Genomic DNA, 26,575 nt, shown 5'->3' with positions numbered 1-26,575 from the left:
AGCCAAGGCTCACCATATTCAATCTTTTGAAATCTTTCGGCGACCTCTATGCTAAAGTTCTGTTGATTCGTTTCTAACTTCCATCCAACACCCGCAGCAGGTCCTTCATCGACGACCAACGAGATTCACTGACCCTTGGAACTTTCTACTGCCTGTCATCACCGCGCCTTCTGGGGATCTGGATTCTGCCACCGGAGGTGAAGGTAAGACCGCCTTGGATTTCGTTAGATTTCCAGGTTTACAGACAAGGCTTGGTATCTAACCTCGACACATCCACACCTAGGGTCTTCGTCTGAACTCCTGGTGACGGGCGAAAGCAAACGCAGCTGGCAGGCAGTGGTAGATCCGCGCAAGGCTTTTGCGTTCAACCTTTTCTCGACTGCCCTGTTCCACTTCTGGAAAGCGATACATATTTATCAGCATAGACACTGGGCGCAATACTGGAAGTTGTAACTGTCTTACTCCGACCAAATAACTTGCGCTGGATATTGGACCCTACAAGTTCGTTTGCTCATATCGACCATATTATTTCGCCAGGCATTCCACCCTCTTGCATACCTCGATCGACCCCGCGCACCGAAACTGAGCACAGTTGAGCAGCCAACTTTCTATCATCGCAACCACCATCCGTCACCTGCCATAACAATTATTTAGGAGACTTGCTGTCGTTTCGTGTGCGCCTAGAGGTACCGCTACTGGTATGTGCATCAGTTAACCTCCATATCAAATGCGCTTCAAGTATTCCTTATATCCCATCCTCCTTCCTGACCGCTAACCAACCGTCCTGCCACATAGATCTTAGCGACACGGCCAAGTGAATTACATGATGGCGGACATCAAACGCATGATGCCCAAGCCGTCGAGCATGGCCCGAAATGCCGTTTCCAAAATGCTTGAAAAGGGCCGCCACAATATGGTGAACTCGTCGATCCAGTCTGTTGATTCCGAGGACCACGAGGGCCATGGTGGCGTGTCACTGTTGGATGACGACTCGCAAGAGGATTTCCCTGTCCAGCCTGTCCAGTCTCCGAATGCTGTTATGGCTCAAGATGTCGATGTTACCCCCAAGGCAAGCGTTGTGCAAAGGAAGAACGGGAATGCTTCCAGCACGAATTTTCCCAAAGGTTTGCGAAGAAAGGATAAGAAGGTATGGATCCAAAAGAAACATCTTGGTGTATGTCTGTCTGATCGGTTTCACTAACTTCCATCACAAGCGTACTGGTGCGTTCGATCAAAACGGCAGCAATGGAAACCACGGACGCGAGCAGAACGGGTCTACCCCAAGCCACACCCAAAGCTGTCAACAAGGAACTTCTACTACCGCTGGAGTTGCCCCTCTTGACCATCAAGCTTCGATGGCCTACATGGTTCAGTATCCTCAAGCAACGCAATCTTTTCAACAAGGTCAACCTAGCCCAGCCATGAGCAATGACATATCACCTAATCCAACGAACGAGGTAATGGCAGGAGGTCAACCTGTTTGGCCGTCATCAAACAACCATGGCATCGATAATCAGCAGGCAGGCATCATTTACCAGCACATGGGTATCTCTCAACTCCAGACTGGTCAGGGCTTCGTGCCTAACGGGTCTGGCGGCCACCTCGGTATCAGTTCACCCGCTGGTCAGACTGGATATGCGCCCATGGGCCTCCCTTATCCTCAACATCAGATGGCCCCAGTCACCGACCCCAATGGTCTGACACCCCTTTCCCACCGTTCATACATTCCAACTAATGGGTCCAATGGTCCTCTAGCATTTGCGCAATCGCCCAATGCCCAGCCAGTCGTGGGTGTCACTCGCTTGGCGCCTGGCCAGCTCTACTACGCCTACGGCCCAATGTTTGGAGGTCCAGGCTCCAATATGCAGCCTCAGGGCGGCCAGCAGACCGGCGATGCTTCCAGGACTGAACACAACCAGACTGTAAATGACCCGCAGACCGACCTGGGCCAGTCTCAAGCTACAAAGACCCCTTCGCACACGAAGGAGATTTTTAATCAAACCGAACCCCGAAATTTTGCACCCCGCGCAGGTTCACTTCCCTCTCAACCCCCGCCTCCGTTCATGATTGATACTGCTCATGCCCCGAACACCCACGGTACTCAAGCCGGTATCGTCACCGGCTCCGGGATTGATCCGTTCTCTCCGGCGGGCAACGATGAGCGTGCTATTGTCAGAGTTCCTAACCGCCATTCAGGGTATGAAACCCCGAACGAGAACTATGCGGTCATGCCACATATGCCCCTTTCTGGCCCTCCCCCTTCAGAAGTGCGAGCTGTACGCTCAGAGCAGCTGAACAGGCTCACCGTCCTTGGTCCGTATGGTCTCCCTACCGCAGAGGTAGCTTTGCATCCTGACAACTTTCCTTTCATTGAGAGCTGTTCGCAAGCTTCAGCTTCGGATGCCGGAGTTGTTAAGATTACCAATCTTCCTTATACGACCACTCATCAAGAGATCAAGGCACTCCTTGGTCGGAACGCCAAACTACTGACTGAAGAATCCGTGCACGTCATCATGGAGCGAATCAATGGCAAGACACAGGATGCATACATTGAGTTTTGCACTCAAGATGATGCTATCAGAGCTGTCCAACGCTTGAACCAAGCTGCTGAACGGACAAACCGTCCTTCTCGTATTGCTGATCGCCCCGTTGATGTGGAGTTGTCGGGCCAGGCCAGTATGATGAAGGACCTCTTTCCTTTGGCTTCCGGCGTGACCTGGAGAGGCGCAGAACCGATAATCGAATCTCCAGTTGAGGCAAAGCCCTGGAAGACCTTTAAAGGCTTTATTATGATCGAGGAGATGGCTATGCTGGTCAAGCTTGTTGAGATGCCACAGCGTGCTCAGTATACAAAAAGCTGCCCCCAGCGTCCTTACGAGTGCATGATCTCTACGATCAGGAAGCTGCCCTGGCAAAAGTCAGATTGCATCACGATTCACCAACGCTGGGCCGTATACAATGCCACGATTCGTCTCATCGAGCTGCTTCGCAACACCACCCAGCGCCGCGACCATGATAGCCACATCGCTCTCAATCAACTTCTTCTCAAGCGTCTGGTCAACACAGCCATGCTATGCCCTGGCTTCAGCGTCCTTCAAAAGGATAACATTGCCTTCACCGCTGGCATGGGTGAAATGAAGCAGCGAGAGTTCAACCAACCTAGGTTCCCCGATCTCTGGACCCATCAGCTGTCGGTTTGCCCGAAGCCAGGAGTCCCGTTGGATGTTCTCGAGTGGTATATTGCCATCATCCGCGAGGAGACCACTCGCTTTGTCAATCTCAAGCCTGTCAGTGAGAGATCTGAGATTCTGAGCAAGGCCACCAAGATGAACAGCAACGGCTACTTTGGCTTTCTTTGGCACGAGATCGGCTTCCCTGCTGGCGATGAGTACGATAACATGACTCTAAAGCAGGCGATGGAGATGGAATTGGCAGCTATCGAGAATTGCCTCAAACGGGCCCTTTGTTATGGCTATCAACACGCAGACAACGGCAGGGTCAAGAAGCTTATGGCTGCTTAGGCTTTAGTGGTCAGGCCAAGGAGACAATGACGAGGAGTATTTATTGGTACCATCCCTGATCATTGTTCCGCATCCTATTTTCAGCCACATTCAACATTGAAAGGATTGCAGCATCATCGACTTTACCACCTTTATCAGTAATGCCACCATCAATCAGATATTCATACCAGGACGAAGTTACGCGGAATATCGGTGGACATGAAGGGAAACCATCAATTGGGCTTCATACTTGCACATCTGCATTGGGATCACTGGCGTACCTGTCATTGGGTCTTTTGTTCCTCATCCGATTTCCGTCAATGAGCATTGAGATACCCAACATCGCTATGGCGATATGCGCATCATTTCGTTCTTATTCCCTTCTCTATCACCACTAATTCTGCTGCTCATTCGAGGGTACAGCTGCACATCACTGTGAGTTTACTGCACAGCGTTGTTAATGGTGAGGTCGCCAGGAAGAGTTGGTTTGTATTTTAGAACGTCAGATAGAAAATGGTATGTCAAGAATGTGTGTTCCTGTGGTCTGTGAGCCCGCAAACAATCATATCATGAGCGTGAAGTACATATATTGTACAATAAAAACTGGTCTGTTTGTCAGCTCGAGACTTCGTGTCAACTTTCCTATACGTCTTCATAGCTACCTCTAAGTAACGCGTGTTATTACCCTGGAAACGCCATTCCTGGTATTCAATATGTTACCTCTATGTCAATTACTGTTAATGCCTTTATATTTCGTATTCAGCCATTTTAACTCATCCTTGTAAGCTTTGGGACTATTCGGGATTGATTTCGTCTAGTATATACCACCAGAAGTACCTACCTAGTGTACCAAGCGAACAAACAAACCTGCATCGGACTGTAGAGGGTCTGGAAAGCAAACAAACCCCTTTTTACCCCTTGCTGTTTTCTGATTGCCTAATAAGGAAACTGGTGGGCCTGCCGATTGGGATGATGACGACACCCGCTGATCCCTGGCACTAGTCAGGTCAGGGCCGGATTTTAACCGCACAGGGATGATGTGGGACTACCTGCCTGTGAATGGCACCCGACTGGCAAAAAAAAAAAAAAGTCGGGCGAACGATTATCGCTGATAACGATTTTGCTACCTTTACGGCCAAAGTCGAGCCACTTCGGACAAACGTACACAACACCCCCCCAATCCGCACTCTGATCGCCAGACTTGTTCTGGGTGATTACTGAATCCATCGACAGAGAGGAGAGGACATCCGTCGTCAAGAAGAATTACTTCACAATGGAGTCACTGCCGGCCACCAGGAGGGTACCCGGTCCCTCCGACCAGCATTACAAAGGCGACCACATTCCGCTGGTCGTATCCCGCGAAACAGGCGATATAGTACCAGAGTCACACCAAGCCGATCCGTTAGTACGGCCAGACAAGATCGAGGCAACCCCCTTTGCAAAATCATGGGCGCACTTTGTCGCAGGAGGGTAAGCAACAACAATTCCTTCCACAGACGGGAAGCCACTTGCGCCCCCGTCAGCCAAGAAGAGCGCTGAGCTTAACACTTTTGCGCTCTCGCGCACATAACAGAATCGGTGGTATGACAGCCGCAGCCTTAACCGCCCCGTTAGACGTTCTCAAGACGCGACTCCAGTCCGACTTCTACCAAGCACAACTCCGAGCCTCGCGACAATCGCACGTAGGAGTGCCCCTCAACCCGATTCGCGCCGCCTGGTACCACTTTAGCGAGACCGGCCAGATTTTGTCGGCTGTCTACCGGCAAGAAGGCCCCCGCGCCCTGTTCAAGGGCCTCGGCCCCAATCTCGTCGGCGTCGTGCCCGCGCGCTCCATCAACTTCTTCACCTACGGCAACGGCAAGCGGCTGATCGCCAAGTACTTCAACAACGGACAGGAAGGCACATGGGTGCACCTCAGCGCGGGCGTGCTGGCGGGTATCGTGACCAGCACCGCGACGAACCCGATATGGATGGTCAAGACGCGGCTGCAGCTGGACAAGAACGTGGCGGCCGAGAGCGGAGGCGTGACGAGGCGGCAGTACCAGAACAGCTACGACTGCATCCGGCAGATCCTGCGCAACGAAGGGCTCCGAGGCCTGTACAAGGGCATGAGCGCGAGCTACTTGGGCGTGGCCGAGTCGACGCTGCAGTGGGTGCTATACGAGCGCATGAAGACGGCGCTGGCGTTGCGGGAGGAGAAGATTGTGCAGAGCGGGCGCCAAAAGACTTGGTGGGACCACGCGGTCAACTGGACGGGCAATGCGGGCGCTGCGGGCGGCGCGAAGCTTGTCGCCGCCATCCTCACATACCCCCATGAGGTCGCCCGCACCCGTCTACGACAGGCACCCATGGACGGCGGCAAGCCCAAATATACGGGCCTGATTCAGTGCTTTAAGCTCGTCTTCAAGGAGGAGGGTATGGCCGGTCTGTATGGTGGTATGACGCCGCATATGCTCCGGACGGTGCCCAGCGCCGCCATCATGTTCGGCATGTACGAAGCCATCCTCAGGCTTCTTGGTACCCCGTCATGAAAAAAAAAACCCAACGATGATGCGGGATCACAACAATTCAATCCCGGATTGAGACGGCCGGACGGACATTACCGAACCAAGACAAATAGGGAAACAGACCCCCCTTTACCCTCTGTCCCACCCTTTATACTTATCCCCAACATTTGGACAGAGAACGAACACGAGGTACATCCATCTCAACTCCTCAGACCTTGGCCAGCCACGTATGATTATTTTACCTTTCACGAGGGCGCTTCAAGGTGTAAGCGTCCGCAACGACGAACCATCTCCTCTATCCGCTTCCTGCTTGTGCCCAGCAATCACAACAACTACAACGCAAGGAACAGCCATGGGTGAATGAACCTTTCCAAGACACCCTTAACCTACTTGCTTGCTCAGCCATTGTTCAGAAGCAGCAGGTGCTTTGTGTGGGTTTCGTACACGGATGCCGGGTTAACCGCGGTTCCCAATATAAACCCCCCACTCCTTGTTTTTTTTTTCTTCATGATTTTTCTTTTCATTCCAACAAACAGCAAAGCAGTCCAGGCATCAGCAGGGGAGAGAGATCAGCAGCGGAGGAACAAATTTCCAGTGTACGATAGTGTTAGAGCGGAAAGTGAAATGGAGAGGAGCGCAATGATTAGAGCTGGCTTGGAGGTTTCGTGCCGGTCAATGGGTCGGGGATCAAGCAAGCAAGAAGTGGAAGGTGCAAGCAAGGAAGCTCAGCTATTAGGAGCCTGAGGTGGGCTACGTGATGGTACATACCAAGGGCTTCACTCGGTGCGGATATCTGTGGGAAAACAAAAGGAACAGCGGAAAACAACCAGGCATTATAGGAAATAGACATAAAGTGACTTGAATCCGGGATATTTCGACCATCATCGTTTCCATGTTCGGCCGTGTTTTGCGATTAGGCTGTGCGTTGTACTTCTAGTCAAGGCACTGAAATAGAACCGAGGATATTTATTCGCAACGGCTGGCATCATCAACGCCTTCCATGATGTCGCTGACCTAAAATACATGTACACTCTCAGACAGTAAATCGACAGACAAACTTTTGAACATCTCTCTCCATCGATGGCCCGCCCATTCTTCCTGTCCGCCCAGCTCATGTTACTCACAAACACAAACACGGAAAACGCCCTTCATTTCAACCTTGTTCACTTCCGGGCAAACTTCGGCAAACTGTCATCCATCGCCGTGATCACGACTCCTCGCCACCATCACCCACCGCCAGCTTATACAAAGCTTGCGTCTCGGCGTAACCCCGCGGAGGACGTTTGCGCAGTTTTCTCGGCGTTCGCATCGTCGATTGTGACTGGTGACCCCGTTGCGATTGTTGCGGCGATGATGATGACGATGATGTGGTATAGTTACTAGTATTGGTATTGTGGAGGACAACAACGCTATGGTTATTACTGGCTAACGAAGAAGAAAAGGCAGAAGATAAGGTTGATGTGGAGGTGGACGATATAGACGAAGGGGCGCTGCCCAAGCGCAGGCGCGGGGTTCCCACTCCCCAGCTTTCGCGGAAGAGGAGTCACCATGCGTTACGATCCCAGTTGGGGTCTGTTATTTTGGGATAGAAGGGAGAGGTTTCGGTGTTAGTCAGGTTCGCGATCGATCAGTCTGGAGAAGAAAGAAACGGGAAGGAAACAAAAACTCACCCTGCACAAAAGCAGCTAGGACTTTACTCCCCGTTTGCAACAGCGGGTGCCCCACGACGATCTTGAGGAACTTCTCTAAACCCGCCCTGCGGCCCTCGATCACGTCGTCGCTAAACCGGTTGGTGAACACCTTGCCGGGAAGCGGGGGAATGGTCACGCGGGCGCTCTCCCGCTCCAGGATGTCGCGGAAGTACTCAAAGTCCGAATAGCGGCGGCGTACTGTCGACTGCCGCAGCTTGAAGGCGGGGATGTTGGTGCGACATACAATCTCGTAGTCGGTGTACATGTGGCGGCCGATACCGTGGGTTCGGGGGTTGCGGACCTATTCGTGGGTGAACATGTCAGTGAGGTCAGGTCTCCGGGGCATTGGGAATAGTCGTCGAGAATGGACATCCGACTCCGACTAGGGTGACCAGGCCGGCTCTGTGACAGAGCGAGCCCACGGGCGACGGGGTGAAGACTAACCTCGATCTCCAAGAAGTTCTCGGGCGGACCGTAAATCTCATCAAACGACTGTTGTCGCGTGTCCGGTAGAGACTGCATGATGGGCCGGTGCAGACGGGCAGCCGCCGCCGCCGCCGCCTTTGCTTTATCTGACTGAGACCCCGTTGGGCTGACCGGGCTAGTGGGCGACGTTGGCGAGGTGGGAGAGGTAGCGCGCGCACCACCGGCCGCGGACCCCAAGTCGCTGGAGGACGCCGTTTTCGCGGTTTGGGAAGGACGTTGGTTTAGTGGTTATTACTGGACGCGAAGAGCTGGTTTCCCGGTTAAAATGACGGGAAGCAGCTCGAATCTCCTTGCTGTAGTTGGCGCTGGAGTTGTTGCTTTGTCAGAAGAGGGCTTGTGTGACAGCGTAGCTGATAGTCTTGATGGACGAGGAAACAAGATAGCCTGGGCGCAACGGATCTGGCCGTCGTGCGTCGATGAAAGTGGATGAACTTACATGATGCAACTTGGAGAGACGAAGGTGGGGGTTGTCGATTGAAGTTGGAGGAAAACGACGTTACGAGGGGAAGCTACAGCTGGAAATACGAGCTCACGAAGCCGTAACCACCGGGCCGGATAAATCGACTGTGTGCCCAGATAGATCCCCTGTGTGGGGGCCGCCCGACCAATGGCAAACCATGTCAGCGCCCGCCAAATTTGCTAGCGAACAACATCGTATGACATCTCTATACTTCAGTAGTAACGATTAAAGCAATTAAGCACATCGCCGTCGCCGTTATTATTTACTATCGAGCCAGTGAGTGTAGTATTAAGGGGGTCATACTTATCGAGATTACTAACCGTACACTATAGAAATACCTAAAGTTATCGATCTAACTGCCTCCTCCCCAGCAGGCTCCCCTATACTTGCGCGCGCGCCCAGTCCGACCCCCTCAATTGAATGGATCAAAACTAAACCGCGCGACAATAACCACAAATTTCTCGATATCAACAACCTTATTAAAGACGAGAAGCTATCTCCATCTCCAGCTCCGGCCCTAATTCTAACGATCCCTGTATTCCACCGCCGCCATCGCTCCCCCTCAAGCTCTTCGAGTTCGTCGTCATCGTCGAATTCTTCTTCGAACTAAAATAAAGAGATAGAGAATAAGGAGGAGGTTAGTAAGAAGGAGCCCGCCTTCGCCGAGCTTTCTTCTCGCTAGTAGACCAATATCAATACCGCCGTTAGAAAAATTAGTAATATCGCTAGACAACTCGGATTTAGTATTTCTAAGAACCGTACTAGTAATTACCGGATAGAGGGAGTAACTCGGTTCCCTTATCGGTACGATATCGAATATATTATAGCGAAGAAGCGCAGGGGCAAGAAATGCAATAACAACGCCCCGCTCCAAAGACCGTTGGCAGCGAATATAAAAAGAAACTATAAGTGGCAAATAAAGCTGGTATTTAGCACTAAAACTAGGGTATAGCAGTTTACCCTTATAAGGAGAGACCACAACCATCCCCTCGACCCCAACAATACCAATTATCTCGCCGTCAATCGTTGCTAATATTGTATAGAGGAGGTAACCGCTAGTATCCTTCGGTTGGCTAAACAACTAAAGACTTCCTTATTAAACATCGTATCTATTATCCGTAACGAATTCCCTGGTATTGCCATTACGCAACGCGACGTACTTAATGTACTAGCGGCCAATAGAATGAAGCAAGCGGGTGCCCTTATACCGACCTAATAATTTCTCGACCGGTTACAATCAATAGAGGGGATTCATCATGAAGTCTACCGTTACAACGGCGAGGAGTTTGGTCTGATTGAGAGAATCTTTTAAACTTATCTATAGTATATTAACCAATTGAGGAAGAATCCCGAAGTCATAAGCTTGGACTATACGTACAAAATTAATAAATTCGACATGCCTCTCCTTTAAATATATAGGATAATGGCTATACATACGATTTTCAATATCGGTTATTGCTTATTAAGTGGCGAGAAGGAGGCATGCTTTACATAGGCATTTTAGTAAATTGATGCTATACTCTTAAAGTATAGTATCCCCTAGCCTCTAATCATTATCACTGACTATAATAAAACGTATAAGAGAGCTTGCCGGACAATCTTCCCTATAACCCAATACTAGATTTATCTCTAGTATGTAATAAAGAACGTTACCTTCAACGTTAAAAAGAAGTAGGAGGGTAGTCTTGAGGGTATAGCGTTGGGTAACCGTGGCAGTGACGGGAGTCATTTCCGTAAGGATTACCATTATATAGATATCAACCCCGCTAATGAAGATTCTATTATTCGCTAAGTCGCCGCCCAATTATTAAATGGAAATAACCGGAATTACTACCTCGAATCAGGGACTAAAAATCCCTTCATTCAACCTATTAATAATCGTACCCCCTATAATTCAAACTATAAATAGATCAATAACACGGATAGGATTTTAGCCGTATAGAGGGCAATAATATACTCTAATATAGAGGAGGGATTCTACCAGTAATGGCGGGTATTATTGAGGGAGTTCCCCAAGCAAAAAAGTACAATTATTACATCTTTCTATTATTATCTATATAATTACTAATCCCTCTTTTTACAGCTATAACCAACTACCTTCTCTACGTTTACCTCCCATTGAAGTACGAATTTACCCATTTCGCCATCAGATCATACTACAATTTTAATATATAAATAACCTCCCGTACAAAAGGTGCCTACAGCGTCTTGAAAACACTATTCAAAAATCATTGTATTAATTTCAACTAATTATTAAGCACTATTACCAAAACCCTTAAGTAGTTGAAAGAGAACTTTATAATTAAATATACGTATTAAATCTCAAAAGACGTGGCGAAGTTCAGGCATACTGCTCTAGCGGACTTGAAGTTCATTACCAGCTTCGCTTACCTTGAATTACTCTAACGGCAAACTCAATTGGCCAATAATAATCTTAAGCGCTCACAATCTAATTTAGAGGGACTAAAAGCAAAGTGTTCTACCCACTTTACGAGGCAATATAGCTTACCCTGCTGGCACGGGATAATTAATATCGTACGGTTAAACGGTACTATACTTCAAAGTATAGTCGATAAACACTAGTTACTTAAACCAAACACGGTAAATAAATATCCCTCTCTTAAATATTATTTATCTAATACGCTTACTAACCGTGTCTTTTACCAGCCGTTATCTACAAAGTAGCTATTACTACGTAGGGAGAGAGACCCTCTCCTAATTATCACCAACCGCTGGAAGGCTCGCAACGGTGCCTAGCCCATGCCCGCCATACCCGCGCTCCCTCCTCTCCCCTCCTCCAGCGTTAGATGCGATCCATCTTATAATGCCCCCCCCAAGGCTTTATAGCCTCCTAAGAAGAAGAGGATAACCAAAGCAATACTAGCCAATTAGAGGGAGCAGGAGGCAAAAGCAGCGGTAGAGAGCGCGAGGCTAGAGATAGAGATATTAAAAACACAACTCCAAGAATTAAGAGAATCATAGTAAAGAGAGGCACAACTGGAGGCACGGCTGCGAGAGCTTACGAATCAATAATAATAAATTTAATCCCCGCCGCCGTTACTAATATACTAAGGGTATTAATAATAGTAATATTACTAGCCTACCCGCCAGCTAATAATACCCCCCCCTCCCTTACAGTAGCCGCTATATCTAAATCCTTACTAACCGCCACCATTTAGCCAATAGCAATCCCAACAGCTGTACTAGTTCTCCTAATCGAACTAGTAGTACCAATACCAGTAGATTATATATACTAGTATAAATATAAACTCTACAATTTCAGCATATTCATGTAAATCAGCATCTCAGAAAGCCTCGTTTGTGTAAATCTTTGTGCAATTTTGGTGTGGATGTTGCACACATGTCATTTTGGTGGAAATTTGGCGGGCGAGAACATGGGTGAATCATTAGCCAGACCGGTTCCACACAGGGGATCTATCTGGGCACACAGTCGATTTATCCGGCCCGGTAACCACACGCTATGAGGGGAGGGGGGCAGGCTAAATGGGGGACCCGAAGTGGAATGTATTCGACCCAAATCCCGGTTCTAGTGCGCTCGATGACGATCCATGCTGGAGGTAGGGATATATTACCGTAAAATTCGTTACACGTTACATTACCCGCCTACCAGAGAACGGTTGCCGATAGTTCGCACTTGTTGTTTCTGCATCTACTGTGTAGTAGAGCGACAGCATCGAGGAATGCCTGCTTCATGTTATCTGTTAGTATCACGAACAATATTGGGATCCAGAAAACACGGTTGATGTCGCTATATTATGTCCACAGCGATGGCTTAACCATTTTGGCCGATTGATTATCTATACGACCGCTCACTATACGTGTGTAGAGCATGCTTCGAAGCTCCAGATAAGCCTCGGCCAGTATCGCAGTCGCGAATTCTTCTCCCATACATCTCTCTGATTTACCGGTGTATTTATACTCACAGGTGCGAGAGGATAATGATGCTTCCTTTTTTTGTTTTTCTTCTCCCTCGTTGTGAGTCTCTGGAGCCGCCTGGCAAGCTGTATAAGTGCAACAAGGTTGGCATAAGCTCGGCAAGACGAAGAAGTAGAGATATTGGTCGACGAAACGATGAATTCCTCACCTGCGGTCCCGATCTCAAAAAAACTCACAATTGATACCCAAGACCCTGCATGTAAGGATTGATGTCTGGGTTTGGTCCGCTAGGAAACGCCCATCTTCTCATCCAGCAGGAATTCCTCGGCACGCCTTAGTTTGAAGTAAAATGCCCAATGGGGTTCAACCGTCAACCGCTCGACAAGACGATCTAGGGAACGTTCAATCGGTGAGGCACTTCACTTCTTGTCGGCAAACTTTTGGTGGATGGCCTTGATCTGCTCGTCGAGATTGAAGGTCTGCAACTGGTTGATGTGTGCCTGGCTCCTGCCCTCGGGATTTCCGTCGTAGCTATGCATGGCCACCTTTTTCCTTCGAGCTTGCTCTTCCTCGGATATGGGCTGACCAGTTACTGCATCGAAAACATCGGTACGTGCGCTAGCCAGTCGCTTGAGGTTGTTGGCAACATCCACAGTAGAGAGGTTAGTTGTAGCAAATCTCGCGTCCGCCTTGGCCTTCTGTTCCTTCCACCGTGGATCAAGGAGTTCAACTAACCAAGCTGTCAGTAAAACATTGTATGGGCACGAATTGGGACACGGCGGGGCTTGCTTACTTCTCATATGCTCATCCAGTTCGTTAAGTGGAATTTGCTGTTTGCAGTTAGGGCACAAAGCCATTTGTGAACCAAACTTGTTGGCCGCGCGCTGCGCTGCCCGAGGAACATAGTTATCCTTGATCTTCATCGGCGCCAGTCCACCGGTTGGCTGCACCCGTGTCCTAGCCTCCTGTTCCGCCCGAACTCTCTGCGCCGCTTCCTCCTCTTCTGGTCTTGGGTGGCTTCCAACGGGGAGAGGGGTGCCGTATGCCTGCGGGGCATTGGGAGTATTCGGGGATTGGTATTGCTGTTGCTGGGCTGGCTGAGAAGGTGCCGCTTGGACTCCGTACTGTTGCGGGGGGTAGGCGTTATAGCTGGTGTCTTCGAATGGGAAGGCCTCTTCGATCCGGAGATTGGAGCTAATCGATATTTTGTTTTTCTCTTCTAGCGAAGCATACTGGAGGTCGTTGAGCGTTGTGGGAGGCGGCAAGTTAGCCTGGTCGTCGGATTCCGAAAAGACAATGGTCTCGACGACGACAAAGTCATTCCAATCGATACGAGCGAACTCAATCTTCTTCTTTTCTTCCTCCTCTTCCTTCTTTGCCTTTTCAGCGTCCTGCCAAATCGCATACTCGGCCCTCTGTTTCGCACGCGCCAGCACGTGGTACTTATCGTCAATGTTCCGCTTAACTTCGGCAATACGTTCTTGTAGTGCCTGGTTGCCTGTTCCGTTGCTATCGCTTTCGCGCAAGAGGATGGAATACTGATCGACCATGCTCTGGAAGAAGTTGTGGAAGGTGTGGTTGGGTATCAGGAACTGGAACTGCGGGTTGCTGGCCTCACGCTGAGAGAGCTGTGTCATGAATGGGCGGCCATTCTTTGCGATGAACAGGGCTGTTACTCGCACAATTTCCAGGTCTTTTTGGCTCATACGAGGCATACGCGCTGAGAACTGGAAGTCAGGCGGCTTGGGAGGGCCCTTTGGCTCTTCCTTGGCTGGGGCTGGGGCAGCCTCGCCGACGCGACCAGCGGCAATGGCGGTGCCGCGTCCGGCCTTGATTTCTGATTTTCGCCATTCGTAGTACGCATTGTACGGATCGCTCGAGGTCATCAAGAAGCTGAATTTCGGATTCTTGCCATGGTTCTCGCGAATGCGCTGTTCGAGTCCTAGTCCACCACGCATAACATATCCGGCCGTTTTCTCGATCGCCTCGCGAATCTCGCCTGGTGGCGGGATGATAACTCCAGGCGGCGGCTTGATATTGTCAAGTGAAGCGGCCGCTGCGGAAGGGTCGCCGTTCGTGGTCGCGGCCATTATGTCGATAGATCGCCGGTAATTTGGAAGACGGCGATATGCAGTTGATGTCGACTTTGGGTTAGATGGGATGATGTTGTTTTTCTCCAGATGGCTTTGCACCTTGTAGGGCGGTTTGACCAAACTGTAGTATGATTGGCCCGTGCGCGTCCATATCCCCCCCGATTAGTCCTGGCCCAGGCCAGCCAGCGCCGCCCGGCCAAAGCCTTACTGTACAATTGTACTGTGACCGGGACAAGGCTGTTAGCGGCTGACGGGACAGCCATTTCGTGGTTGCTGTTGCATACCTATCGAGACACTGTTGTATACTAGGAAGACATGTCGCAGTGAAGATCACACATGTACTATGCAGAAAGGGTTCAGTGAGATACTTGGCCACTCTAAGACCATATGGGACCAATCCCCTCAGAGGAAATGCCCATCGAAAAACTCTCTGTCGTTCGCAGGACAGTCCTCTTCTCTGGGATTTTGGTCTGCATATAAGCTGCGTAGAGGCAGGTTTCTCCTCACTTTGGATGCTACGTCTTGGTCACTCTGGCCGGCTGTTTGTAATACACATGTCACTCACTGATGGTCTATCCTGTCCCAGTCTTCAATCTTCAATGTCTTTACCCACTAGACATGTTCATTCCCGCCATCACGCTTCGTCTATGATGAGGAGAGGTGGTGTAGTGGCTTGGGGGTTAGCAATGGTGCACACGGCAGGCCAACGGCCGCTCACATGCGACGGCGGAAGAGTATACAAGAGTAAAGAGAAAGAGAACTGGTGACATTGTTAACCGAACCGTCAGATTGCAATTCAACTCGAATGCAAGTGTTGGACCAGTTACATATGTGAGCTGTTAATGGCGCCCAGAAACTGGGGAGCTCGGCCTTGCTTGGGGCGCCGTATATGTACGTAAACGGCGGGCTGGCCAATGGCTTCGCTTGGTGGAGCTCAAATGAACTTTGACGCACGACGGGGGGAGGGGTGCCAAGGCCCGGGACAGGGGCTGATATTGAGGCCACTTAAGCTCCATCATTGACCCTGCCACCCTTCCACGTCTTCTCTTGGGCCGACCAGGCCACTGTCCACCTCAGCTTCAGGCAGAGCCAGAGCCACGAGATCATATTCCGCGGGTCCATTTCAAGTTGCGAGCATCACTCGCTCACTTCAGACCACATCCTAGGTTTGTGCCCCTTTCATAAGCTAGACATACCCTTTTTTCCTCTTCGTCCACTTCCCTTCTCTAGTTTTCCACTGCCTCAACAAAGGTCTAAGGCCAGGACGGATTCCATCAGGGCGAAGTCGTCTTTGCACTTGTCTTCCCTTTCCTCTTTCCATTCTATTCTCTTGACTGCCATTATACTTACTCTTCTTCCCCACGGCCAGTTTCCGATCGGCCCCGGAAAGTTCCCATTCCGTTTCGTCGGAACTATCCATGACACGGGCAGCCCTGTCCCAATGATCGTTTAACCTTCTTCGACTCTCGTTAATCTTTAGTTTACGATCCCACCGATCAGTGACCTCCCTACGAGGCCTCCGAAACCTCCCAGAAGTACCCTCTCGATCCGCAACCAACTGCTGTCCTACCGATACTTTCGCCAACATGGCTCGCTCCGGCAAGAAATCGCCGGCGCCGCCGCCGGCATATGCCCCGGCCTATGCCCCGCCGCCCGCCTACGAGGCCGTGCCGACCTCCGCGGTCGTGTCCAAAAACAAAAACAACAAAAACAAGTCCGCCAAGGTCAAGGACGACTACTCGTCCGAAGGTGTCCAGGACAATGATCCGTTCTTGCTCCCCGGATCCGACTTCGTGCTCCTCACTATCATCACGATTTTGTCTGCCGTTGTTCGCCTATTCCGCATTTACCAGCCTGACAGTGTTGTGTTTGACGAAGTCCAGTATGTAATCCACCCATTGGAGGATATAGTTGCTCGCTTGGAAGAAGAGGTACTGATTCAATGTCTGCAACAGCTTCGGCGGCTTCGCTTCCAAGTACATCAAGGGCAAGTTCTTCATGGACGTCCACCCACCCCTCGCAAAGCTCATGATTACCCTCTTCGGCTGGCTCGCTGGGTTCGACGGTAGCTTTGATTTCAAGGAGATTGGAAAGGACTACGTCGAGCCTGGCGTTCCTTATGTCGCCATGCGCATGTTCCCGGCTATCTGCGGTATCCTTTTGGCTCCTACCATGTTCCTCACTCTCAAGGCAGCTGGATGCCGTAGCACCACTGCCTTCATGGGAGCTTGTCTTATCATATTCGGTACGTCTGAGAGAAAGAAGAACAATCGGACAGTTCACACGACTAACGAACCTGTCCTCTACAGAGAACGGCCTTCTCACCCAGGCCCGGCTTATCTTGCTTGACTCGCCCCTGATGATTGGAACCGCCCTTACTGCGCTCGGCTTCACTGCCTTCACCAACCAACAAGAACTGGGACCTGGTAAGGCCTTCACACCGAGCTGGTGGTTCTGGCTGGTTGTTACCGGTCTTGGTCTAGGAATCACCGCTAGTATCAAGTGGGTTGGTTTGTTCACCATCGCGTGGGTTGGCAGCTTGACTTTGATTCAGCTATGGGTTGTGCTTGGCGATCACAAGCATGTTTCCCCTCGCGCGTTCGCCAAGCACTTCATGGCCCGCGCTTTCTGCCTCATTGTCATCCCTCTTACTTTCTACATGGCCATGTTCGGAATCCACTTCCTGTGCCTTACCAACCCTGGCGACGGTGACGGCTTCATGAGCTCCGAGTTCCAGTCGACTCTGAACTCGAAGGGCATGCAGGATGTCCCGGCTGACGTTCTTCTGGGTAGCCGCGTTACCATCAGGCATGTCAACACCCAGGGTGGCTATCTGCATTCGCACCCCTTGATGTATCCCACCGGCTCAAAGCAACAGCAGATTACTCTCTATCCCCACAAGGATGACAACAACATCTGGCTCCTTGAGAACCAGACCCAGCCTCTCGGTATCGATGGTCAGCCCATCAACGGAACTGGCGCGTGGGACCACCTTCCCGAGACTCCCTATATCAAGGATGGCGCAATTCTCCGTCTCTATCATCTCCCTACTCACCGTCGTCTCCATTCGCATGACGTTCGGCCCCCCGTAACTGAGGCTGACTGGCAGAACGAGGTGTCAGCTTATGGCTATGAGGGCTTCGATGGAGATGCCAACGACTTTTTCCGTGTCGAAATTGTCAAGAAGAAGTCCAAGAGCGGCGTTGCTCAGGAACGTCTTCGTACCATTGACACCAAGTTCAAGCTGGTGCACATCATGACGGGCTGTGTTCTTTTCTCCCACAAGGTTAAACTTCCTACTTGGGCCTCGGAGCAACAGGAGGTCACATGCGCCAAGGGCGGTTCCCTTCCCAACAGTCTTTGGTATATCGAGTTCAACGACCATCCGCAGCTCGGAGCTGACGCCGAGAAGGTCAACTATCGCAACCCTGGCTTCTTCGGCAAGTTCTGGGAGCTTCAGAAGGTCATGTGGAAGACGAATGCCGGCCTTGTTGAGTCTCATGCCTGGGATTCTCGCCCCGAGGCTTGGCCTATCCTCCGCCGTGGTATCAACTTCTGGGGCAGGCAACATCGCCAGGTTTACTTGATGGGTAACCCCATCATTTGGTGGAGCGCTACTGCTGCTGTTGTTATCTACGTCCTTTTTAAGGGCATTGCTATTCTCCGCTGGCAGCGCAGCTGCAATGATTACGCCAATCCCATCTTCAAACGCTTTGATTACGAAGTTGGAACCTCTGTCCTCGGGTGGGCTCTTCATTATTTCCCCTTCTACCTTATGCAGCGTCAACTCTTCCTGCATCATTACTTCCCGGCCTTGTACTTCGCCATCATTGCCTTCTGCCAAGTCTTTGACTTTGTGACTGCTAGGATTTCTCTCGTCAAGGACAAGGTTATTTTCAACAGACTCGGCGCCGTTTTGTTCCTTACCTTGTCGATGGTCGTCTTCTGGTTGTTCTCTCCTCTGGCCTACGGTAACCCCTGGACCAAGGCTGAATGCAACCGGGTCAAGCTTTTCAGCACTTGGGATTTTGACTGCAATACCTTCCTGGATAGCGTAAGTTCTATCCCCCATCAAACCATACCCCCAAGACATGTGCCCGAGAGGGGGTAAAGAGATGATGGTGGGAGCCAGTGGGTGTTTTATGCATTGGCGGATGAAGGCACCATGGATATCTTGAACTGCCAGTAAGAGTTCGAGCAGCAAGCGACAAGTTACCACATTCGAAAGATTTAGCTGAAACAGCAACAGCATGTCCTTGGATACTAACACTCTTCGCTTGATGATTAGTACGACAATTACTACGGAATTACCCCAACAAGCCAGACGCCTTCCCAGACCCCAGTTCAGGGCACGCTTGAGAGGCCTGCTGTGGCTAACGCGCCTCCTCAGGCTCAAAAGCCCATTGTGAACCAGGAGCAACAAGCCGCCAAGCAGGAGCCTAGTGCCAACCCGGTGGGCCAGCGCGTCATCTCTCGGCAGGAGAAGATTGAGTATCGCGACCAGGATGGTAACCTTCTCAACGCGGAGCAAGTCGAAGCGCTCAAAGGCAAGGTCGAGTTCAAGACCAAGTATGAAACGAGAACACGCGTTATCGATGCAAATGGCAACGAAATCCAGCTTGGTGGAAGCGGTATGCCTAAGGTTGTTCGGGCTCCCAAAGCTTCTCAGCCCGTTGCACCCCCGCATCCGGATGTTCAGGGTACGTCAATTTACCGCCATATACTGATAACTTGGGTGTCTAAATACTAACATCAATACTTCAGGCGTTGACCAAGAGACTCCTAAAATTCCTGCTGCCGAAGAGGTCGTTCCCCAAGCGGAAATGAGCGTCGACGGCGAGAAGGAAGCCGAAGAGAAGGTCGCTAAGCCGGCCAGCGAGAGCAACGAAGCCACCGTGTCGCAGGACATCGAGCAGAGTGACGACGTCAGGGCCGCTCAGGAGAAGATCCAGAAGATGGTCGAGCGTATCCAGAAAGTGGCCAACAATGTCGATAACCTGAAGAACAACGTCGCGGAGAAGGCTGGCGACAAGATCGAACAGGTCGAGGAGAAGGCCGAGCAGGTTGTGGAAAAGGTGCAGGAAGTCGCTGAACCAGCCAAGGAGAAGGCTGAGCAGGTTGTGGAAAAGGTGCAGGAGGTCGCTGAACCAGCCAAGGAGAAGGCTGAGCAGGTTGTGGAAAAGGTGCAGGAGGTCGCTGAACCAGCCAAGGAGAAGGCTGAGGAGGCTGCCGAGAAGCTCGCCGAGAAGGTCGAGGAAGCCGCTGAGCAATCAAAGGAGAAGATTGAGAGTGTGACTGACAACGTTAAAGAGGAGGTCGCCGAGAAGGCGGAACAGGTTCAGGAGAAGGCTCAAGAAGCTGGAGAGAAGGCCCAAGAAGTGGTCTTGGAGAAGATCGACCAGGTCGAGGAGAAGGCCGAGGAGGTTGGGGAGAAGGCCGAGGCGAAGGATGAGCTTTAGATCATTGTGGTGACTATTTGAAGCCATAAGCATCTCTCCGTTTCCATTTTTCTACCAAATCCAATCTATGTGCAACAGACACCAGGGAAAATCGATATTCTTTGATCAAAAACCAAAATAAAGGCATAGAGACGGTTGGTTCAGCCAGCCAGATAGGGAGATGAGAATAAGGCATGGGGCGAAAAAAAACAATAAAGGGAGATCTAGAAAAACAGATGGGGGGAGTAATGGGTAGCTCTTGGTTCACCCTTCCTTCACACACGCACACATAGCTTGACTTGCTACTGTTTGTTTATTGTTAATCAATGTTGTACATCTAGCGTACTCGGTTTACCAATGTGTCTCATTGAAACTTTTTGCCGGTTTGTTTCCTTTGTGTATCAGCCGCACCCGGCTTGCATCCGGACTCGAAGTCGGACTGGGAGTTTGACGTCCGGGCGTTAGCTAATTTGTTCGTAGCACCTCCCAAAGAACACTGCTGGACCATTTGTCTGAGACAATGGTCCCTGGGACCCGAATGGCGCTGAGTGTGATCAATTATGGCGTGGCCGAGACACATTAATGGAACATTTGTCTGCTTGCATCTGATTCATCTCCTCCCTGAGACAATAGGGTCTAGTGTTTAGGTAGGTTGGTAGGTAGTTGTTGAAACTTTACATCAAGGTTGACTTGTCGTGGTCTCGATTGTCGAGCAAATGTCACCAGCTTGTCATTCAAGCAATCCCACGCATTTTTCGCCGTGTAACGCGTGGATTATTGTTAACTGGCCTTCCTCCGTCTTCAGCGATGGTGCTGACCGTGTTGGCCTTCCAACTTGGGTTTCGTCTTCGACATGTCCTGTAACGTCAAACGAAACGAAGCGAAGGGGACGAGTTGAGGGGGGATAAGCGTTGTACCGAATCATGACAGCGCTCTAAAGTGGCACTAAGCACCTCACTTCTGTGGTGTCTCTTGCTATTTTGGGCGCACCGGATCTTCGTGATTGCCATCATATCCAGACTTTCAGGTTGGGCTGCTGCCAAGTCAAGCCGTGATGGAACCTCGGGAAGCCAAGACCCTAGGCAGGATTTGTGCTGTAGGTAGCTCGTGTTCAAGTATCTCATGTTTACTTATCAGACCATGGCAGGAATCATTTGCGACTAGATATGATCGGGCTGTGAGCCACTGATTTTGCTATTCCATGATACTTCATATCTCTGGCGACTCTAATGTCCCCGATCAACGAACATAACAATGACGGATGATGGGAAAGGTGCCTGAATGTGTGTGTGCAGCAACGCCCATAGTTGGACCGTGTGATGTGATCACAGGCCAACTGTGAAGGCCCTGAAGATGTGACGAGTGCCTCGTTTGCAATTGCACCGCCTTGGAAGTTGAGATACCCTGGTCGTTATGACGCCTCATGGATGCTGTGGGAGCGTGGAGATCCAGTGGCAAAGAGGATCAGTGGGATCCCAAAATCGCCAAAATATCGTGATCCTGGATATGGAAAGGCGCAGATCCAAGGCAGTGATCTCGGGCGACGTGAGGAAATTCCATGCCCAGCGAACGGATAAGCCGCCCGTCCAGGGCCCCAATAGCCCACTCATTACACTTAGGTCGGTTGCTCGCTGGTCGCTGCATGTAGTGTACTTATGTATGTAACCAGGCTAGTCAGCATCAGCGAGGCTTACTATGTTGTGCGTCTCATTTCCCCGCAACAGCGTAACGTAACGTACTGTGTAAGGGGATTAAGGATGGGTAACAAAACTGCACCGCACTGCACTGCACTGCACTACACTGCACTGCACAATAAACCGGCAGCAAAAAGTCAAAGGGTCAGGTACAGCGGTCATCTCGTTCGTTGGGTCCAAGCATCGATTGACATGGCTGTGCGAGGTTGTTGGGAAACAGCGAAGCCATTTATGGTTACGGGCGGGAGCTCGAGACGAGACCACGCATCACCGCACGGCACCCGACTGCACTCTATGATTGAGTGGGTCTTGTCTGAACCCATCGCAGTGCCCGCCAGCGCCAGGGGAGGCCGAGATCCCCACCGGAAAGCCCCCGGTCAGGATCTGGGGCTAACCCGTTCGGGCCATGGTGGAATGGGCGAGATCCCCCCGTTCAGGAGCTCGTGGCTAGGTACAAATATGGACTCCGGAACGGGAGCTGCGAGTCCACGAAGACGACTGAAGAATACGACAGAAAAGAGAAAAGGAATCGAATCTGAACTCTCAGCACCGACGCTTTAGCAGGAACTTGGTAATTTGACGCCATTCGCCCGTGGATAAACAGCGCATGCAGTCGGGTGCTGCCAGGAGCGCAGGACCAACTGGGAAACACGGAAGGCGCCAATGACAATTGTCTTGGTACCAACGCAGTGATAAATTAACGACAATCGCTAGCCCCGGCCACTACCTGGAAGTCGCAGACCACGGATCCGTACCTACTCCGTACTAGTACCGATACAGTCCGGTGGGTTCGAGATTGCAAAGTGGAAGCTGGCTGCAGTGCTGTTCTGCGCCATAACGTTATCCACGCGCATATCCCCGACAAACTTTCCACTTTCCACTTGGACTTTCGCCCCGATCTGCTGCCACACACATCCATCATCATCTGTCATTCATCTGTCGCTCATCTGCCATCTGCTCTTTCTTGGAGCCTGTCGTCCGTCCTTTTTCCGCTGCAGTTCTTCGCTCCTTGTCCTGTCCATACCACACACCCGCAAGCCGGATCCCAACTACCTACACTATCCCAACTATAATTTTCGCTTCCATTCCGTCTTACAGATTGCCATACTCGGCTTGCCATTAAGCGACTTGTTTCTACCGAACGACGTTATACAAGCCCCAACCACACCAACCACTAGATAGTCAATTTCCCGTATCGACCCCATTCAGCGCACCACGCGACTTCCCATCCTTGCGACACTCCCGTTTGCTTCCCAGAGCTTTTCAGCATTTCTCGACCGACACAAGCCCGGTGCGCCCATTGCACGCCACGATAGAGTCGGAAAGCACAACGCCGCCGCCTAGGCCCTTCCCTGTCGCTCCAGCTTCTCCTTTACAGGACCCGCCAGTCCCTGGTGTGGTCCTTACCAACGCCGACAAGCTGGATTCGTAAGTCCCTGGCCCTCTTCTAGACTTTCCATCCCGCTATGCGTGCTTGGAAACCCTTCTTGTTACACCCTCAAGTTTGTCCGCAGGCTCTTCTTGGGTTGTACAGCCGAGTGTCTCGTGCGCTGAAGTGACTTGCCCAATCCGGGCATCCATGGTCCCCCAAAGTTGGGGTACTAGTTCTGGATTATCCCTTCCTGGGATCCAGGAGCTACCACTCCTGATACACTCACTTACCCTTGAGGCTCACCTCGATGACATCTATCCCTACAAGCTCTCACATGGCTGCCGTCTCCACCACTAACGGACTATGGCAAAGCTTTGTCACTGTGACGGGCTGGTCCTCGCACCAGATACCGATACCGGCCAACGGACGCCTCTCCAAAAGCCACACCCGATCTCTCTCCAGCATCCTCAGCCGAAACAGCGCCTCGAGGGCCTCGATTTCCGATGCAACACCCGAACTACCATCCGTCAGCGAGCCAGCCTCTGCCAACGCAGCGCCGTCGACCCCTCGCCTTAGACGACCTTTCTCCCCGCAGCCCATAGATGATGAGAATGAATTGACGACCCTCCCCGATCCCCGAAGCCGGGCTATGAGCCCCGCAAGCGGAGTTTCCATGACCAGTCATCACCATCCCGACCTCGATCAGGAGGTGGCCACCCTCAGCACGAAACTGATCAATGCAATCAACCACCAGACCACCTTGGATGATAACCTGTCGCAAACAAAAATGGAGCTAGAGCAGGCACGCGACAAGATCAGGCAACTTGAACGGACAGTGGAAGAACAAAGGGAGATGCTGGCTGGTGATGTTTGGGTACGGAGGAAAACCGTCGAGGCGGAAAAGACAACTCTGTTGGGAGTCATTGCCGAAGAGAAGCAGGCTCGTTTGGATGTGGAACAGCAAAAGAAGAAAATTGAACAGGAGTTGGAGAACCTGACAGCCGCCCTATTCGAGGAAGCCAACAAAATGGTCATCTCTGCCAAGGAAGAGGCCAGGATCGAACAGGAGATACTGCAGCGGAAGAACGACCAACTCAGGGCACAACTCGTGGATACCGAGGGACTACTCAAATCACAACAGGAGCAACTAGCCGAGCTAAAGCACCTTATGGAGGACATGAGCGCCGAGAAGCACGAGCAGATACCTCCAACAGCGCCTTCTTCTCCAGGTTTCAGCAAGTTTGAGCTGCAAAATGAGGAAGGCCTTTCCGATCGCTTACACCATGGGCATCACGACCGCCAACTTAGCGTGGTCGAGTCCATGTCTCCTTCGTACCCTACCAGTTTTACTTATCTCTTGAAGCCCGTGCTTCGTACCGACCTAGCATCGTATAACGACTTCAAAGATCTCATTCGCACATCCAAGAGGATCTCTGCCCAGCAGCGCGTACCCACACCATCTACCGGCTCTGCACTGACGTCTCTTGGCCTGGGCTTAGGATCGGTAGGTGCTCATCTTGCGCTCGCCAATGCCTCCAGCACGTCTCTTTCGACCATCGCAACTGCACAATCGACCTTCTCCCAAACCTCCACTACACCCACAACGGCCGTTACCGCCAGCCCCGGCGCCGCTGCCATCCCTCTGCCGGCCTTGAAGGATACCAGGTTTTACAAGAGGACCCTGACCGAGGATATTGAACCAACACTACGGCTCGATATCGCTCCGGGGCTTTCTTGGCTTGCCCGGAGGAGTGTCCTTACAGCGATGACGGACGGCTCGCTTGTAGTAGAGCCAGTCCCAGCTGCCACAACAACAACTAGCAGGTTCGGCAGGGTTTCGAGGCCCGAGTTGAGCCCGTGCTCTCTCTGCGGGGAGTCCAGGCCAGAGGAGGAATTTCTTCGGAAACATCGATTTCGGATCAGCGAAACTGGTTCCGCGCAAACTGGATATGCATTATGCAGATATTGCCTGTCCCGAGTCCGATCAACATGCGATTTCTTAGGATTTCTTCGCATAGTCAAGGACGGTCACTGGCGAGCGGATGACGAGGATGCTGAGAAGGCGGCATGGGCCGAAAGCGTACGGTTACGGGAGCAGATGTTTTGGAGCCGTATCGGTGGCGGTGTGCTCCCGATCACCCATTTCCACACAAGCCATAGTCGGGCGCCCAGTCGAGCCCCGAGTCTTCGGGGTGACAAGAGCTCCAGGACGAGTCTCGAAGCTGACAAGGATGGAGATGAGACGCCTGCTGCTGGTGAAGTTGAACAATTGGCGGTATCCGTGGCGGAGGTGGCAGAGGCGATCCAACAGGAGAGCTCGGAAACGGAAATTCCCGAGGTGCCTGAGCAACTCACTTCCAAAATTACCCCGGAGCCTGTCGACCAACCCGAGATCACAGAGAAGGACAGAGTGCCCGTGGAAGAGGTTGTGGTACCTATTGCGATCAGCGAAGTGTCTGAAGAGCAGGTTGAAATCATCGAACAAAAGGTTGAGGCTCCGGCAGACGACATGGAGGGACCTACCGAAGAGACCAAGTTAGCTTCGGAGGAGCCCAAGACTCCCGCTAACAAGTTCGAGTTCCTCGAAGCGGAAATCACCCAATCCCCGCCATCCACCGAAGATACCCCCAAGCAGCCTGTTGCCTCCGAGGTTGAGCCAGCAACTGAGGAACCAAAGGAACTTGCTGTGACGATATCCGGGGCTTTCCCAGCTTGAATTATTACGATTTACTCGATGGCAAAACGCAAAACTGGGCTTCCGTTTTGCTTTGATCATCACCTTTTTCTTCGCTTCTGTTTTTATTAAGTTGTTTTTGGTTCATACACTTTTGGGAGGCGCAACATTGAAAATATCGGGCGTTTTGGTTCAGGCTAATCGTGTTTACTTTTTTTTGTCTTGCTCTTTTTTATATTTAGCATAACTGTATTATATGATACCGAAGCCGCATGGGGCACCGTTTTCTCTCTCACAACCCCCCATTGTACACAAGGAGAAAACGGGGGATTTGATTATACAAAACACCTCAACGAAAGGATAAAAAGCCAGGGGGCGGAGCTGCTTCTACACTTACGCCAGGAGGGAAAGAAGGATGGCTATATACTAACTTAATCGGGCCTATTCAACAGCCACACACGCTCGTTTCTCGCATGTACTTTCACCTATTCAATATGTCGTTACTTATACTTACTTTGGGTTTATTAGGAGGGAAGAGGGATAATGACAGGAGAAGAGAGTTGGTCGTCCGGGGAACTAGCTAAGCACATGTGCTGATATGAACTCGAAGGATCCGAGAAAGCACACGCAGACCAGCTAGCTAGTTGCACATCCTTTAGCATAATGCATAAATCCTCCTGGAATAACAAACGTGTGTGGTCCAGAATGAACAATGTTCTCTCATATGAATTTTGCATACATGATTAATTTCCTTTCAAACACA

At 51.1% G+C, this 26,575-nt stretch overlaps 6 protein-coding genes across 6 annotated transcripts; 4 read left to right on the top strand and 2 right to left on the bottom strand.

Moving 5' to 3' along the window:
• Positions 1 to 575: 575 nt before the first annotated feature.
• On the top strand, positions 576 to 3,770 carry B0T23DRAFT_193094 (uncharacterized protein). The gene is made up of 4 exons (XM_062833247.1): positions 576 to 698; positions 796 to 1,147; positions 1,215 to 1,695; positions 1,756 to 3,770. The coding sequence occupies exons 2-4, from the start codon at positions 824 to 826 to the stop codon at positions 3,519 to 3,521; spliced, it is 2,571 nt and encodes an 856-aa protein (XP_062690807.1). The 5' UTR covers positions 576 to 698; positions 796 to 823; the 3' UTR covers positions 3,522 to 3,770.
• An 812-nt stretch (positions 3,771 to 4,582) lies between these two features.
• On the top strand, positions 4,583 to 6,199 carry B0T23DRAFT_193060 (mitochondrial carrier protein RIM2). Its single transcript, XM_062833246.1, has 2 exons — positions 4,583 to 4,970; positions 5,074 to 6,199. Exons 1-2 carry the CDS (start codon positions 4,774 to 4,776, stop codon positions 6,029 to 6,031), a joined length of 1,155 nt encoding a protein of 384 aa, XP_062690806.1. The 5' UTR covers positions 4,583 to 4,773; the 3' UTR covers positions 6,032 to 6,199.
• Positions 6,200 to 7,550: 1,351 nt separating this feature from the next.
• On the bottom strand, positions 7,551 to 8,328 carry B0T23DRAFT_321017 (Phox domain-containing protein; the record flags this gene model as incomplete). Its single annotated transcript, XM_062835204.1, has 3 exons — positions 7,551 to 7,579; positions 7,678 to 7,999; positions 8,143 to 8,328. Coding segments are annotated over 3 exons (537 nt in total), but the record flags the coding sequence as incomplete, so codon positions are not given.
• A 4,490-nt stretch (positions 8,329 to 12,818) lies between these two features.
• Positions 12,819 to 14,957, bottom strand: B0T23DRAFT_192995 (Surp module). Its single transcript, XM_062833245.1, has 2 exons — positions 13,335 to 14,957; positions 12,819 to 13,271 (listed from the first exon to the last, which is right to left on the bottom strand). The coding sequence occupies exons 1-2, from the start codon at positions 14,629 to 14,631 to the stop codon at positions 12,961 to 12,963; spliced, it is 1,608 nt and encodes a 535-aa protein (XP_062690804.1). The 5' UTR covers positions 14,632 to 14,957; the 3' UTR covers positions 12,819 to 12,960.
• An 825-nt stretch (positions 14,958 to 15,782) lies between these two features.
• On the top strand, positions 15,783 to 20,093 carry B0T23DRAFT_362359 (MIR-domain-containing protein; the record flags this gene model as incomplete). Its single annotated transcript, XM_062836302.1, has 5 exons — positions 15,783 to 16,516; positions 16,590 to 16,879; positions 16,944 to 18,688; positions 18,923 to 19,334; positions 19,399 to 20,093. The coding sequence occupies exons 1-5, from the start codon at positions 16,221 to 16,223 to the stop codon at positions 20,091 to 20,093; spliced, it is 3,438 nt and encodes a 1,145-aa protein (XP_062690803.1). The 5' UTR covers positions 15,783 to 16,220.
• Positions 20,094 to 23,472: 3,379 nt separating this feature from the next.
• B0T23DRAFT_320955 (uncharacterized protein) lies at positions 23,473 to 25,854 on the top strand (the record flags this gene model as incomplete). The annotated part of the gene is made up of 1 exon (XM_062835201.1): positions 23,473 to 25,854. The coding sequence occupies one exon, from the start codon at positions 23,473 to 23,475 to the stop codon at positions 25,852 to 25,854; it is 2,382 nt and encodes a 793-aa protein (XP_062690802.1).
• Between the last annotated feature and the right edge of the window lie 721 nt (positions 25,855 to 26,575).

This window comes from Neurospora hispaniola, assembly GCF_033458365.1.
Source record: "Neurospora hispaniola strain FGSC 10403 chromosome Unknown B0T23scaffold_6, whole genome shotgun sequence".
NCBI lineage: Eukaryota > Fungi > Ascomycota > Sordariomycetes > Sordariales > Sordariaceae > Neurospora > Neurospora hispaniola.
This window is presented reverse-complemented; position numbering and strand designations above follow the sequence as displayed.